The sequence below is a fragment of the Diabrotica virgifera genome, chromosome 10 (assembly GCF_917563875.1).
Source record: "Diabrotica virgifera virgifera chromosome 10, PGI_DIABVI_V3a".
NCBI lineage: Eukaryota > Metazoa > Arthropoda > Insecta > Coleoptera > Chrysomelidae > Diabrotica > Diabrotica virgifera.
Window position 1 is genome coordinate 48,595,511 of NC_065452.1, and position 17,623 is coordinate 48,613,133.

The 17,623-nt window shown below is 35.3% G+C and overlaps 1 protein-coding gene across 1 annotated transcript in view; it reads left to right on the forward strand.

Annotated features, from left to right (window-relative positions):
- LOC126893020 (follistatin-related protein 3-like) overlaps positions 1-17,623 on the forward strand; it is a 99,184-nt gene that overhangs the window by 75,864 nt on the left and 5,697 nt on the right. The window contains exon 2 of the mRNA XM_050662960.1: positions 10,797-11,033. Within this exon, the coding sequence (XP_050518917.1) occupies positions 10,797-11,033 (237 nt within the window). The remainder of the gene's footprint in view (positions 1-10,796; positions 11,034-17,623) is intronic.

The following is a 17,623-nucleotide window of genomic DNA, read 5'->3' on the forward strand; positions in this document are numbered from 1 at the left end:
ACTTTATTTCCACAAGGCACTGGATGTATTTTGTCCAATAACTTCGAGGAAGCTACATTTTCAGATAGGCCTCTTCAGATCATTCTACTCTCAAAGACATGCCTTTTTTTATAAAAAGTGGCATTTTTTTATAGCAAAACAAAACAACTCAGCTGGATATGACTTTGAATCTGAAATAGGTTTTTTATAAGTAATACTTAATTTAAAGATGTAGTTAAGCCTTAACAGGAGATATAGTCTAACTATCCCAGGTTTATAAGTGGTCCAACTATCCCAAATTTCCCTAGCCAGTCTATCCCGATTGTCAGGGATAGATGAACCAGCCCCCCGTTCAAACAAATAACGTTACAGGCACGTTGTTTTAGGATAAGATAATACCTAGGTGTACAATGAAGTTATATCATTGATCTTACTTCGAAATGATTTAAACTTTCTTAGCCACATAACAAAGAAGTCGAGTGTAAAAAATTTTTCAACTCACGAAAACATACAAATTAAGTTTTCTTCTAAAATACGCGTGAAAATAATGAGAAAGACTAAGCAGTGTTCTGTCTACTCAAAAGCAACCACCACACATACCGACTGCAGTTCTGCTGTGATAGGCCATCGAAATATTCGACGGGGTCCGTCTATACCGGTGGTCCATCTATCCCCGACTTACCCTAATAATCCTTCTTCTTCACGTGCCATATCAGAATTATCAGACGTTGGGTTTCACCATTGGGAAGGCTTCTCGATCTTCTGGAATATAGAATAATTGTCATGTATTTGACATTTGAGCCTATTCTCAAATGTTTTTTAATCAAAAACTTGTTTTTATTGCTACGCTTCTATGGCCCTCTATTCTGTCTTTAGGGATCAGTTGTAGTATTCTATATCGATTTCTCCTCACTATATGTCCCAGATAAGATATTTTCCTTTATCAGACTTTAACAGTCTTTAAAAGTTCTCTATCTTTGTTGAACCTCCTTAGTACTTCTTCAGTAGTTGTTCTTGCTGTCCAGGGTATCTTCAGCATAAAGGGGTAGGGTGGTATTTGCCCTTGGTATGGGGTTGGTCAGCAGAAATACACTTATTTACCCATCAGTACTTTATTGGTTGTTAAATACAGTTGTTTAATATGTATAGTACTCAGCTCATGACGACACTCATCATATATTACTCTAGGCCAGGCGATATGCAACCCCAAATCTAACTGAATATCTCGCAATCTAACTAATAATAATGCCTCTATTATTTCGTGTGTATCTATTTATTAGATTGATATGTTTTTATATATTTTGATATGTATAATAATATGTTTACTGCTTACTTGGCAGAAGTCATCGTGTCATCAAAATGCGTGTGCCCCACATTTGTGGTGAACATTGATCGTCTGTTATTTAACATTCGATATAAACAATATCGTAATTATGTATTTCGTATTTTAATATGATTTTAGAATTATCTGCTATATTGTTAAGATATTGTACATCAGTATCCATCAATGAGTACACATTCCACAATATTCTAAGGCCTGCTCTCATTATGATTTTTATGACTGTGTATTACTTAAATAAGGAAAAAATATGGACAATTTGATGAAAAGATGAAAAAGACGTAAGGAACCATTTATATGTTTATATGGTTTGTCATTTTAGTTTTTTATATAGCCGCTTAGAAGGAGCCACCAGTAAAACCTTCCTACACACACGTAACCTCAATCTTATGTTGGCATAAATCAAAAGTTTCATTGTGATACAGCAAGTCCTGCAGATTCAGTAAATTTTTGATATTAGCAAGTCGGTCGAAAAATGGATCTTAGCCGAGAACATTTTCAAGCAATAATTTTTTATAATTTTCGGAGAGGATTATCTCAACAGCAATGTCACGCTAAAATGGTTTCTGTGTTTGGGAATGAAGCATCATAATACCGGTCAACTATTTCCGCTGGAATTACCAATTTCAACGTGGTCGCTCCAGTCTCAGCGACGAATCCAGGCCAAGTCCACCCAAAACATCAGTCACACAGCAAAACATTGATGCGGTTCGTCAGCTAATTAAGTATGACAGCCTGTAACATACCGGGAGAGAGAGGCATCTTTAGGCATTTCAAACACCTCGATCCAAAAGATCCTACATGCAGAACTGGGTGTTAGGAAGTTGGTTTGCAGTTGAATCCCTCATTTGCTTACAGAAGAGCAAAAAGCGGTTCGCGTCAATTGGTTTTAAAAAAACATTAGAACGGTTCAACAAAGGAAGCTCAAAAACGTTTACAATATTGTTAGTGGTGATGAATCTTGGATTTACTCCTACCAACCAGAAAATAAACGCCAATCCGCTGTGTGGATGTTTCACGATGAGGAAAACCCAACAAAAGCGATGCGTTCTCGAAGTGTGTCAAAGAAAAGGGTCGCACCTTTTGTGTCAAAATCTGGTCATGTTGCAACAATTGCTTTAGATGATTAATTGCTTTAGAACGGTTACTTCTGACTGGTATATACCGTTTGTTTACCAGAAGTTATCGCGAAACTTCCGACAAAGCAACACACAACGGCGAATCATCATACATCATGACAATGCAAGTGCTCACACTGCCCAAAAGACAATAGAGTTTTTATAGCTTTAAAACATCGAATTGTTAAACCATCCACCGTATAGCCCCGAGCTAAGTCCCAATGACTTCTTCACGTTCCCACACATCAAGAATTTAATGCGTGGATGGCGATTTCAGTCGCCAGAAGACGCCATCGATGCCCTTAAAACAGCGATTTTGAAGGTGTCAACTGAAGATTGGAATAACTGTTTTTCCAATTGGTTTGAACGTATGCAAAAGTGTATCGATCTTGGTGGGACATATTTTGAAAAGCAATAAAGTACTTTAAATCTGTATATTTTTTGTTTTTATGGCTATATGCCAAACTAAAAAGACAACCTATCGTAGAAGTCTATTAAACAAATCATTTTGTTTATTTTATAAGCCTTTTGAATACAGACTTGGAGTTTAGAGCTCAGCCCTTCGGTCTCTTTTTGTTCTTCTTCTTCTTCTTCTTTTATATAGGCAGTACTGCCTGCTTTTCTTCAACGGTGCCTTTCATTCTGCCCCTAAGTTGTCATTCCATCTTTTCCTTGGGCGTCCTATACTTCTCCTACCTCACGGTGACTTGTCCCTGGCTATTCTTACTATCCTTGATTCAGACATCCTGCTTATATGCTCATTCCACTCTTCTTTTCTGTTCTTTACCCAGGTATTTATATTGTCTACCCCACATATGCGTCTGATTTCCTCACTTCTTACCTATCCTGTAGTCCTTTTCCAGCAATCCTTCTTAAGATCTTCATTTCGTTGGATTCCAGATATCTTCGTGTTTTTCTTGTATCTGGTCTTGTTTCGGCCGTGTAAGTCATAATTGGCATAATAACTGACTTATATATTCGGGCCTTTGTTTCCAATCTTAGGTGTTTGTTTTTACAAATTGTGTTGTTTAGGCATCCGGCCGTTCTACTGGCTTTAATTATTTGGTCTTTTACCTCTTCTTCGATATTGTTGTCGGCTGATATATTATTTCCCAGATATTTGAAAGTCATTACTTGTTGCATAATTTGATTGTCTACCTTCAATTTGCATCTTATTGGTTCTTTTGCAATTACTAAGCTTTTTGTTTTTTGGGATGATATTTTCATATTCATTTCTTTTGTTAATGTTGAACTCGTGCAATAAATCTTTGTAGGTCGTCTTCGCACTCTGCTACTAACACGGTGTCATCAGCGTAACAGAGTATTTTAATCTCTCTATTGCCCATTTTGTACCCTCTTTTTTCTTCACTTGTTTTATTATTGCATCCAATATTATGTTAAACAGTAGAGGGCTTAGTGAGTCTCCTTGCCTGATCCCTGTGTTTGTTTCTATGGGTTCTGTTATTATTCCATTGACTTTCATTTCTATTATATTTCTTACATATATGTTCTCTATCAGTTTTATGATATCCAGTGGTAAATTTTTCTCATATAGTAGGTGTATCACATCTTTTAATTGGATTCTATCAAACGCTTGCTCTAGATCTATGAAACAGAAAAAGGCTGGTTTGTTATATTCTAATGATTTCTCCGCTATTTGCCTTATCACAAAAACTGCATCGTTACATGATCTTCCACTTTTAAATCCTTGTTGTTTATCCGATATATTTATGCACGCCATTATTTTCTCCATAAGTATTTTTGTTGTGAGTTTCAGTATAGTGCTCAGTAAATTTATCCCTCTATACTTACTGGGGTCTGCCCTATCACCATTCTTAAATAACGCCAGGATTTGAGTAGTTCTCCATTCTTCTGGAATTCTTCCTGTATTTATTATTTTACTTATAAGGATATTCAGTTTTTTGTGAAGTCTATCTCCTCCGCTTTCTAAAAGTTCATTAGCTATTCCATCTTTCCCAGGAGCTTTTCGATTTTTCATCTTTTTAAGGCGTTCTTTATATCTTCCTCTTTAATCATTTACAAAACATTTAATAATGTTTTCTCATCCGATTCTAATCCTGGTGTTTCCAGTTCTTTGTGATTAGCTGTTTGATAGAGGTTTTTTAGATAAGTTGTCCATGTATTTGTATCAATATATTTTACTTCTATCAATTCCTTCATCTCTGCTCTTTGACCTTTTTTCATTTTCCACATTTCCTTTTGCTTCCCATAAAAGTCGTGCTCTATCTCTTTTGAAAATGCTTCCCAATGTTCTGTTTTCTTCATTCTTACTATTGAGTTTAATTCATTTCGTACTCTTCTATATTCTTCATATGTTTGTCTCGTTTTTTGGGCTTGTATTCTAGGTAGATTTTTTTTTTTTTCTTGGCATTTCATTTTTATTTCTTCACACAACCATGGAGTTCTCCTTTTCTTTCGTATATGTTTACTTATCTTACGTTCTCCAAGTGCTTCCGTTGCTGCCATTTTGATATTATCTCTGATCTTCCTCCAACTTTCTTCGATGTCTTCATCCGTTGTAATGTAGTTTTCATTCAGTACTTTTTGCAGTCTTCTCTGGTATAGATCTCGTGTTGACAAGTCTCGTAGCTGTTCTACCTTTATTCTTGTCTTACATTCAACAGGGTCTTCTTTCCTGTTTCTTTGTAGCTCTATTCTGATTTTTCCAAGTACTAGGTTGTGATCGCTTCCAATATTAGCTGCACTTAAACATCGTATGTCTAGTACTTGAGAGTGGTGGATGTTTCTGTTTGTCAATATATAATCAATAACGGATCTGTGTCCTCTTGTATTTTGGAATGTATATTTTTGTTGATCTTTGTGTCTGAAGAACGTATTGTTTATTCGAAATTCGTTCTGAGAGCAAAAGTTAATAAGTAGTTCTCCATTTTCATTTTTGTTGTCTTCATTGAATCGTTGCTTTATTCCTGGTATAATTATGTTACCGACTGCCTGGGATAACTATCGGGTGCATCGAGTAGCTTGGCAGTTATCACAGCCGGTCCCAAGCCCGGATAAAAGTGGAGGGTTAATAGGCGAGGTTAGCAACCTACCTATCGTAAAATGAAGCAATGCTTAAAGAACCAACGGGATGCCTCGGAACAGGACGGATACACAGATGACGAAAACGGAGAGAATCAGGACAAAGAATAGGAAAAATATACTCTTTTTGTTAAATACCAAATAAAGTATAATAGAGTATAAAAAACAATATTTTTATCTCCAAAAAGTCAATTATATTGTTGTTTTACCAGTTGAAAATAAACATTGGGCTGGGAGTGAAATAAACGAGGGAGGTGTGACATTTTTCATTCATGCTAATACTAATCGATGATGCATAGTGAACGGAAGAGAGTGAGAGGATTTTATTGGTATAAAGTATTATTTATGTTGGATTAAACATGAATTCGGCTTAATGTCGGATCAATTGTGGAAACAACGATGTGTACAATTTTTAAACTGCTACCATATACATTTTGTGTTTCACGCCGGAGATTTATCGATAATGATAACAAACTGATAGAGGACAATGCCACAAAACATTTAAATCCCTTGTTTTTAAAACACTAACTCAGAACAGGTACACACCATTACAGAGACAAATGACAAATATATTTTTAATCACGGAACGCTTATTGAAACTAGAGAGTTGTTTTAAAACTGTATTAAAAAGGAACTATATTGAAAAGGAATTAAAGCTAAAATCAATATTATTACAAGAATTAATATTAAAATTATACTCACTTCAGCTTGAACCGCGTCGATATTAACTGGGTCGAGCTTTCGACGTCCTTTATGGCGTCATCTGTGAGGCTTACGGGGTTTACACTGTTCACTGGACACTGTAATATTGCTGCAGCACTTGTCACTTGTAAATCTGTAGATCATTAGGTAAGGTACTATAGCTCTTATAAAAAAGATATTTATGAAATAAGCAAGGAGGATAGTATACGAGTTTTCAACAAGAATCATTAGTTCTCGAGATATTTGAAGTTAAAAATGAAGGGGCACACTACATCAATCAAAATAGCTGTGCCGTTGCATTTTCAACTTCAAATATCTCGAAAACTAATGTCTTTATCAACATACAACAATAAACAAGTAAACAAGTAAAAATACAACAATACTTAAAAACAAGAGTGTTTGACCAGCGCATACTCCCAATTCTCACATACGCATGCCAAACATGGACCTTGACCAAGGCAAACATGGATAAAATAATGAAGACACAAAGAGCCATGGAGAGAGCAATGTTAGTAGTAAAATTGACAGACAAAAAGCAAAACAACTGGGTCAGAAATAGAACAAAAGTCAAAGACGCAGGCCAACATATAGCCAGGCTAAAATGGAGCTTCGCAGGTCATAACGCTAGACAAATGGACAATAGGTGGAATAGCACGATACAACAATGGAGACCATGGACAGGAAAGAGAGCAAGAGGACGACCCTAGATGAGATGGGGAGACGACATTAAAAAGATAGGAGGAACGCACTGGAAACAGAAAGCACTAAACAGAAGCGAATGGAGGAAACTGGGGGAAGGCTATGTTCAAAATTGGACGAATTAAAGGGCAAAAGAAGAAGAAGAATAATGTCTTTATCGTTACGAATAAAGAGTATGTTATTTACCTAGAAAGTATTGGAGAATAGAAATATTGTGCTAAAATAGCAATTCCGCCACAGGCGTAGAATTCGGAAAGGGTAAACCATTCACTGTCCCCTGTCGTACAACTCTGGTAGTAGCTAGAAACGTTTATCATAATTTAGTAGGGTGTACGGCAGAACTAAAAAGCCGCATCTCAAAAGCTTGCAGCCTTTTTGATTAAGTCAGCATTAACAATCCAATAAAGAAGAAAAGAGTGGACATAACATTTTTATTATTATCCCGGTTTTTTATAGCGTTCTCCGTCTTCCGGTTGCCAGTTTCCAGCTTCGTCCGTCGTTGCATTCATCAGGGTGAAGGTTCCTTTTCGACATTGCCTTCTGAATGCCGCCTAGCCAGGATTGTTTCAGCGTTCCTCTCTTCCTTCTTTCCCTTGGCGTCCATTTTAAAATTTGCTTTGGCAGCATGTCGTCGTCCATTGAAGTCGTACATGACCATACCAGATCAGTTATCTCCTTTGAATTTCGTCTATGATGGTTGACTTGACATAACATTTTACCATCCGATATTAGATTTGCAGATTAAATCTTTGGTTACTCAGAAATTTCCTCATCTTCAAAAAGGCTGCTCTTGATTATTCTATTCTTGATCGAATTTCTGAAGTTCATTTTTTATCTGCATCCTTGTTATGGCTTAATATAATGCACCATATTAAACATTTCGTAATTTTACTGGGAACAAATTGTTCGCATGTACACACCTGAAAGACAATTTATTATTATTAACAGTCAAATGTCTTTCTCCAAATGCTTTAAAATGATACTTATAGTATTTTTATATACAGTATTTTTTCAAAAAAATTTCTTGGTCAGAGAAAAACCTCCAACAAAAACATAAGCGTACATACTGGGTATAATCCTCCGGCCCGGGAGACATTTTGAAAATTTCATTTTGGCCCGCGCTTACAAGTATTTGCCCACCCCTGGTGTACGGTATCTACACATTCTGCAAAGTATGACAAGGATAATATGTTAAATAGTTTTGAAGTACTGGGTAAAAATGGTTATTAGATTTTTAAATAACACACGCTATAACGCAGACGCATTTTCTGGCTTCAAAATTTACGAAAGTGGTATAACAGGAGTAACACTGAACTGTTCCGCGCTGCGTTAAACAAAGTCAAGATAGCAATGATGATCGCCAACGTCCAGAAAAAGGGTAAAAATATAGAGATAGGTAAAAATTAAAATATAAACTCGAGATATTTTGTTAAGCCTATCCTGTCAGTTTAGGGTACTGTGAGAATTCCACATTAATAGAATAGAAGGGTTTGTTTAATGTTATTACTAGTATCAGTATCAGTTTTATAATGAGACACTAAAGATATGAACGAAGTATACTTTTGAAGTTATAGACATATCGATATCAAGTGACATCAAAGAATCCATTAACCGATTGATACCGGCAGGGTAGCAAAAATGGTGGAGTGAATCAGGCACAAAATTACGACAACTGAATATATCGTCATGAAATGTGTTACTTACCTCCAGAACACAAGAAATAGTCATAGCTCATCTCATACTCGGTGTACAATTAAGGTACTAGTACACTTTAGAAGACCAAAAATAAGCATTTTTTCAAGATTTGTTGTTCTCAAAACCTTTATTAAGAATGAACACTTTTTACATATTAATATCTAGCTCTTAGAGAACACAAAAAATATCTCTCTTTTCATTTATGCACGTACACTAATATTGTACAAGGCGCCAAAGTTGAGGCCACGAAAAAAAAAGTAGTTCCGATGGCGGGCAGTTAATCTCAGGATTGAAAATCGTACGGCATTTGAAAAAGGAAGGTTTTTTACGTGACAATTTACCACCGTTAGTAAAAAATTACAAAAAAAAAGATTTTACGAAAATTTGAAAAATTTTTGTGAAAATATAGCCCGTTTTTCTTCAGTTATTCATGATTAAAAAATATTTATTTTTTATTTTTTGGTCAAATTGTGGTAAATTGTCACGTAAGGAACCTTCCTTTTTCAAATGAAGTACGATTTTTTTGTTTCAGATATCCTTTGTTTGAGAAACCATTTTTGTTTCATAGTACCCTAAGGCATGTACTTATTGTGTGACATTGTTAATATAATTTCAGAATTCTGTGGACTGTATTAGGTTTTTACTTCAAGGGGAAATATGAGAAATTATAATATACAGACAATATCTAATTGAGTTTATAAAAAATCGTACTCAGGTCACTATTCCACTCGCATATCCATTAACGTCACATATGCCGGTTTCACACATGGTCGCTTCTTGTACAAGGTTTAATTGTTTTTAGCGGATTAGTGGTTTGTCTATAACGAATTGTTTTACACTATTGCATAGAGAGAAAAAGCGTTTATTCAGTGATAGTTGAACCCAGAGAGAGGTTCGCTTATTAACTAGCGAATTGAGAGAATTGTGGTACCTTACCATGTCTCAACAGCTGTCAGAGAAAATAAGTTAGACGTGGGGTGAGACAGGGATTCGTATTGTCGCGTTCTCTTTCTACTCAGAAGAGATCCTAAAAAAAGGCTCTTGAGAATAAAGGTAAACGAAGTTTCCTTTAACATTAGATCTGCGGATGACATTGTCATTTTAACCTAAAATATTGAAGATCTTCAGAGAATGGTGAACAGAATAGCGACGTATAGCCAAGAATACGGTCTAACAGTTAACATCAAGAAGACAAAATTTATGAGAATATCTAAAACGCAAAGAAATAACGAGAACCTCCTCATAAACGGAACCCATGTCGGACGAGTAGACCAATATGCATATAGTGGAACAATGATCAACTCCACAAATTATTACGTGCAGGAAATTAAAATTAGAATAGAAAAGTCAGAGCGAATTTTAACATGAGAAAAGTTCTCTGCACAAGAAATTTGAAGTTTGAGCTAAGAGTAAGGTCGGCTAGGTGCTACGTTTTCTCGACTTTGTTTACGGAATGGAAGCTTGGACCTTAAATGCGGCATCAATGAAAAAACTGGAATCATTCGAGGTGTGGGTTTATAGAAGGATTCTGAAAATATCATGGACAGAACACGTCACAAACAAAAAGGTTCTGAGAAAGATGAATAAAGAAATGGAAGTCTTAAATACAATCAAAACCAAAAAATTGGAAAATCTGGGACATATTATACGTGGAGAGAGATACAGATTGTTCCAACTCATTATGCACGGAATGATTCAAGGAAAAAGAAGCTTAGGGAGACGCAGAATACCGTGTTTGCGCAACCTGAGAAAATGGTACGGATGTTAATCAAATGAACTTTTCAGAGCAGCCGTATTTAAAGTCCGAATATCTATTATGATTGCCGACCTCCGTCCCGGAAGAAGAAGAAAATCCCTTCAACCAGAGAAAGCAGAGAGGAGCTGGTAGAATCTAAATAATATCAAAGCAAACCTTCTAGCATCACATTATCTGTCCCTTTTCTTTATAGGTCTCCAGATAGCAAATGGTATTTTCCTTAAAATATTGAAGAACGCCCGTTATATAGAAATAATTTGCAACTTTCTACTTTAAACAAAGTATAAAATAATGTGTAAATAACACCGCCACATCTCAAATGATTTCAATCTAAGAAGGCTTTTAGAGAAAGGTTTTTTATAAATCACATGAGTAATAATTACTTAACTCTTTTTGGTATAATACTATAGCTCTTTTATTAAAGTTTTCTTCTTTTTTGTTGCAGAACAAAATGATCCCTGCAGGGATAAAGAGTGCTTATTTGGTTCTCGTTGCACTGTCAATCCAGATGGTCGTAACGCAACCTGCATCTGTCCAGATAAATGTCCCAATTACGGTGATCATACAACTTCTCGCCCTGTCTGCGGTTCCGATGGTGTCAACTATGGAAATCAATGTGAACTGCAACGAGCTGCTTGTTCTTCCCAGACCAATATCACAATCAAGTTTTATGGAAAATGCGGTAAGTTGAAGACAAGACATAATATTATTAATTTTATGGAAATAAAAGGCAGACATCGAGCACTGAGTTTTGTTAAAGTATACTTTCTCTCCTAGAGCATCTTTAGGGGCATTTCGTCGAAAAAGGAAAGTATCCTCGAATGTCATTAATAACATTTGTCTGAATGGTGGCAACTTAACTTAAATAACATACATTAGACTTAAATATTTAACATACATTAGACGAAGGACAAACAGATAAAATTTGATTGCCGGTACTTGGGTACTTTTCAGAGGCGTCCATGAAAGTGGGGGAAGCACCGCTTCCCTATACTTCGATATAATAAAATATATTATTAATTAATACTTAATTATCAACTTTTTCCCTAATCCAAGTAATCTACATATTACCTAGGCAATAGGTATTAATATATATTATATTATATTAATTATAGGAACGAACTCAATATGCACACAATTCAACTATTCGATCCACTCCTGACAGAAGCGCATCTCAAAATCGCCGCTTGTCATGCAGTTGTCCTGTTTAAAAATTGGTCATGGTTCAATGAGCGCACCCACTAGTCGCGCGAATTTTGGTACTCTGGAAGCGATCGTTCGAGCGCCTTCCGAAAGTGGGATGCTCTGACTACTACTGCTGCTAAGGGGTGCTTAGGTACATACATTCGCTTAACGAATATTTCGATTTAAATTTTTTGCAGACTTTATTAATACGATAATTAAAAAACGAGAGCAGTTTAAAAATATTTGGGATAAAACTGAAAAATATGGGGTTTGAACATGAAAGAAAAATAAAGAAGATTGATAATGTCGGCAAAAGAGCTTTTAATAATATTCCACAACAAATAAATTCTCGCTTTCAAAATTTTAACTAATTAAAATTTGTATAATTATATATTATAATCTTAATATTTCTAATTATAATTCATCAAAATTTCCCACAGTGGAATTTATTTCACTACGATTAAATAATGACATTTTTTTGATATCCCAGCTTTGCATTCTCAATGTGTCGTTTATGAAACAACTGACATTAATGAAAGAAATACCCAGAAATCTGGACATTTCTTTATAACTACTGGTTTAAACAAGTCCATGTGTGAAGTGGTCATGTTGTGTGAATTAGTACTAACTATCCCAGCCACAAGTGCATCAGTTGAACGAAGTTTTTCAGTATTAAAATGCATTAAAAGTTTTACAAGAAATTCAACAAGCGAAGACAAACTTTACGTCCATTGAAAAAGACTGCATTCAACAATTATCAGAAGTTGAGAGGAGAATAGACCTCAAGCATAAATAAGTGTCATATTGTTGAAAGTTGTGCGTTGTGGAAAATGCCTCGGAATATAAAAAATAATTAAATAGAACTCTTCTTTAGGAAACCAAGCCCAGAACGAGGACTCAAGGCTCGAGCAAGCAATACAGATCAATGATCGGTCACTAGTCACTACAAAGAGCAGGAATAGAGTGTCTCACGCATTGATCGGGGTAGGATTTAGTGGGTGAGTCCTTGTACCCAGGACGTCTCACATAAGCACTTTGCTGATAGAGAGCCTCTGTAGCGCATCAGAGTGTTATCAGGTGGGATGTGCTCGACCCTTGACCTTAAGAAAATATTTTTATATCAAGACTAAGTAAGACTAAGTTTTCACTCTAATGGCATATAAAACAACATAATGCTATTCTACACTCACCAGAATGAAAACAATGGGAACCTTCTCTGGTTACACCTCCGAGGCTTCTACAATATGCAAGCCATACGGATGCTGAGACTAAGGAAGATGAGGGAATTCTACAATTTACAATTCACGTCCCATCTGCTCAGCGCGGTAAAGTTCCAACGATAATGGTTCCCTTCGTACTCCAATCAGAGCAAATGTAAATCCAAAATGAATAACCATTTTCAATTTCTTTGCAAAACGAAAATACAGCCGAACCATATTCTAGTCCAATCAGAGAGTGCAGCAAGCACCTCTACCGGTTTCGAAGCTTATTAGTCTCTCATCAGGAGGCACATATGCTGCTCTCCCTGATCCAACCAAAACAAACCCCAGCGTGCAGTCCCGGATTGCAACGAACGAAATGGCATAGATGCCCTAGCGGCAACTCCTACAACAAGACTAAGTTTTCACTCTAATGGCATATAAAACAACATAATGCTATTCTACACTCACCAGAATGAAAACAATGGGAACCTTCTCTGGTTACACCTCAGAGGCTTCTACAATATGCAAGCCATACGGATGCTGAGACTAAGGAAGATGAGGGAATTCTACAATTTACAATTCACGTCCCATCTGCTCAGCGCGGTAAAGTTCCAGCCATTTCGTTCGTTGCAATCCGGGACTGCACGCTGGGGTTTGTTTTGGTTGGATCAGGGAGAGCAGCATATGTGCCTCCTGATGAGAGACTAATAAGTTTCGAAACCGGTAGAGGTGCTTGCTGCACTTTCTGATGGGACTAGAATGTGGTTCGGCTGTATTTTCGTTTTGCAACGAAATTGAAAATGGTTATTCATTTTTTTATTTTTATATCCTTATTGACTCGCTTCCCCTTTCGAAAAAGTCACCGCACGCCACTGGTACTTTTACATTTTGAAGATAGAGGTACAATGATTGTACCTCCATCTTCAAAATGTAGAAGTACCTACCCAAGTACCGGCAATCAAATTTTATCTGTTTTTCCTTCGTCTAGTGTATGTTAAGTATTTGTTACATGTTAAATTAAGTTGCCACCATTCAGACGAATGTTACGGATATTCGATATTGTGAATGTTAAAGGATATTTCCTTTTTGGACGAAATGCCCCTGAAGATGCTCTAGCAGTGAAACTATACTTGGGTAAGGTTCAATAAAACTCAGTGCTCGATATCTGCATTTTATTTCAACCACTTCCTATTATAATATTATTAGCAAGCTTTAGGAATGATAATACATACTGGAATAAGTTACTTGAAGAGATAATGGCGTTTGAGAGATTAATGAATGGGATGTGCATTTCTAAGTTAATTGCTGATCCTTTCTCTATGATTTGTTTTGTACAGAATAAGTTGTCGGTACATAATCTTTCGGATCTAAACCCTTACAATAGAAAAAAGAAGTATGTCTTCATCTTTTTTCTGCTCCCGAAGAATTTGGGAACTGGCTGAATTCCGCTCACCCTACGTTTCCTTTTGCACAGAAAAGGTTTTACCACAAACACAAAAATAGCTTCTTAATTGCTTTTTAATAAATTCACTATCACTTTCAAGCTGAAAATTGCTTTCATTTTTTTAATCTTTTCCTTCTGCTGGTGTTTCCTTTAGTGGAGGTTAGCGACTACACTGATACACCAGGGAAATAAGGCAAAAATATACCATGTTCGGGACACTTGAGCAGCCAGGTTGCAAATGGGTTTTTTGGGTACTATATACCTAATACATTATACACACAAAAATGCCCGTCACAGTTCGGACGAGAATTTTAGTTATTAACAAATAAGGGTCAAAAATGAGAATTTTTTCGTTTAAACCGCTACAGGTAAAAATAGGGTAATTAAATATCTTATTTATAATATCTTTCTTTTATTAGATGAGCCAAGGTTTAAAACAGCGATTTTTGAATTTTGGTCCGATCATTTGTTGCTTCTGATATTGCAAAATAAAACTAAAATTTTTAAAATAAAAAATTTGCTATAACTTTTGCAAATATGAATTTAAGACTTTCATATTGCACGAAAAGTTGAGTCAAACAGTACACACAATGCACAAAAAATTTTCAGACGATTCGTCAATTAGTTTAAATTTTATTCAATTTGTTTATCGCAAAGAGCTTTTTTTTCGCAATGATATTGTTCAGAAAATAATAGTGATATAGCAATTCTGTGAAAACAGCATGAAAGAAGAATAGTCATGTTTTCAAAGCATTTAAAAAAAATCATTAAAAAGTCATTTTTATCACTCATAAAATAGTTTACTAAAATAGAGTCATTTTTGGCTTATAAACAATTTGAATAACTTTGTTAATATTTACTGTAGGCTAAAACTACAATAGGATTTCAAAAACTGATATTTTTATAGGAATTTTCAAAGAAAAATTTTTTGCCTAGGTTAATTACGGTCAAAGTTAGCCACTTTTTTATTTAATTGAAGGCTACTTTGTTTATAACAATTAAGCAACCTAACTTGAGCTATTTTGAAGTTGAAGATATTATAGTTTATGTGTAAAATTTGAGTAAACTTTGAACCTCAACATAGTGATTAATAAAGTTTTAAAAATGGCTTCCGAACGGAATTAATTCGTGGTCGATGGAGGGGAATTAATAAAATCCGTGCACTCAAAAAATGAAACTAATTCTGCAAACATATGCTGCGATTAATACCGCCGGAGCTTGTTGATGGATTTTGATCATAATTTTTTAAATTTGTATGTACTTGTAGTCTTGTAGAGTACTTTATGTACACACATCCCCACCTAACAGTACAAAATGTTAGGGGGAACTCCCCTTATCACTCAGGGATATGAAAAATAGATTACGACCGATTCTAAGACCTACCGAATATACATATATAATTTCATAAAAATCGGTTAAGCGGTCTCGGAGGAGTAAGGAAACTAACACTGCGACAGGAAAATTTTATAGATGTAAATATATAGATGGCTATTAACAAATATGGGTTGGTGATAAAAGAGTGAAAATTAAGGTTTGTATGTATTTTTAATTCTACATTATACAAAATTAAGGTAGATAATTTTGTCCAAAAAAATAAAAAAAAATGTCAGGGGGGCAACCCCCCTTATAACTTATGGGTATAAAAAATAGATTAAAACCTCTCCTCCATCCTATACGATATACGTGTAAAATTTCATAAAAATCGGTCAAGCCGTTTCGGAGTAGCATGGTAACTAACACTGTTACAGGAGAATTTGATGTATATAGAAGTAACTGCGAATTAAATAATAAAAGTGGCTAACTTTGAGACTAATTAACCTAGACAAAAAGTTTTCTTCTGAAAATTCGTGTAAAAATACCAGCTTTTGAAATCCTGAAGTAGATTTACTCTATAGTCAATACTAAAAAAGCTATTCAAATTGTTTATAAGCCAAAAATGACTCTATTTTACTACACTTTTTTCGGAGTGATAAAAACTACCTTTTAATGACTTTTTTCAACACTTTGAAAATATAACTATTCTCTTTGCATGTGGTTTCCACAGAATTGCTATATCATTATTGTTTTCTGAACAATAACATTGCGAAAAAAAGCTCTTTGCGAAAAACAAATTGAATAAAATTTAAACTAATTGACGAATCGTCTTAAAAAATTTTGTGCATTACATGGAATGCTTGGCTCAACTTTTCTTGCAATATGAAAGTCTTAAGGCCATTTTCGCAAAAGTTATAGCACATTTTTTATTTTTGAAATTTTAGATTTTATTGCAATTTCCGAAGCAAAAAATGATCGGCACAAAATTCAAAAAGTGCCGTTTTAAACCTTGGCTGATATACTAAAATACGAATACTCTAAATAATATATATAATTACCCTATTTTTACCTGTAGCGATTTAAATGAAAAAACTGCCATTTTTGACCCTTATTTGTTAATAACTAAGTTTCTCGTCCGAACTTTGACGAGCATTTTTGTATTTATAATGTATTAGGTACATAGTACTCATTTGCAACCTGGCTGCTCAATTGTCCCGACAAAAACCTTATTTCTCTGGACTATGACAAATGGGGTCCTTACATCAATCTTCGGAACAATCCAACAGATAACCAAGAAGATTTGAATTACACAAGATGACACATGCACTGCATTAAGCGAAAAAAAAATTTAAGCAAATTACCAATATTAGAATGGCAACAAGTCTAATTAAAATATCTCTTCTTCTTCTTCTTGTTCTTCCTCTTTAAAAACAATTATTCTGCTTGTTCATTGGCGGATTGATACCTCTATAGAAGGTTACGTACGTTATATTTTCTTCTGTGTTTCCTGTAATTCTTCTCAGGATTCTCATCTCTGCCGTTTCTAGTAGTCCTTGTGTTATTGCTGTGTCGGGTCGTGTTTCTGATGCATATATGAGGCGCTCAGAGCAACAGTGGCCTAACCCCAAAAACGAAGTTTAGAGGTAAATGCAATTCGCATTTCCATTATACTTATGGAATGGCGCTATAAATTAAACAGCGCTATTTAGCTAAATATACGGGTAGGTTGTGTAGACCCTCGTTAATCTGAAGATTTAATGTGGCTGCTTTTATTGATATATTAAATCTAAAAATGTTCAATTTGTGGTTTAGGCCACTGTTGGTCTGAGCGCCTCATGTCATCATTGGTTTTACACTGACTTTATAAATTCTTCACCTCATCTCAGTGTTAATATTCGTCGCCATATAGTGTTATTAAGGCATCCTGATAGTCTATTTGCTTTTTGTTTTTGATCCCTCACTTCCATGGGCGCCCATATAAAAATTTCCAGTGGAGGGCCACACTTGAAGATTTTCCCCGTTACATGTTGTATCTTTTGGATGATAATAGGTATATAGTTTAAAGAACCCAAAAAGCAAGGGGGCTACGGCCTCTCTCTACCCATGGGTATGGGCGCCTATGCTCAC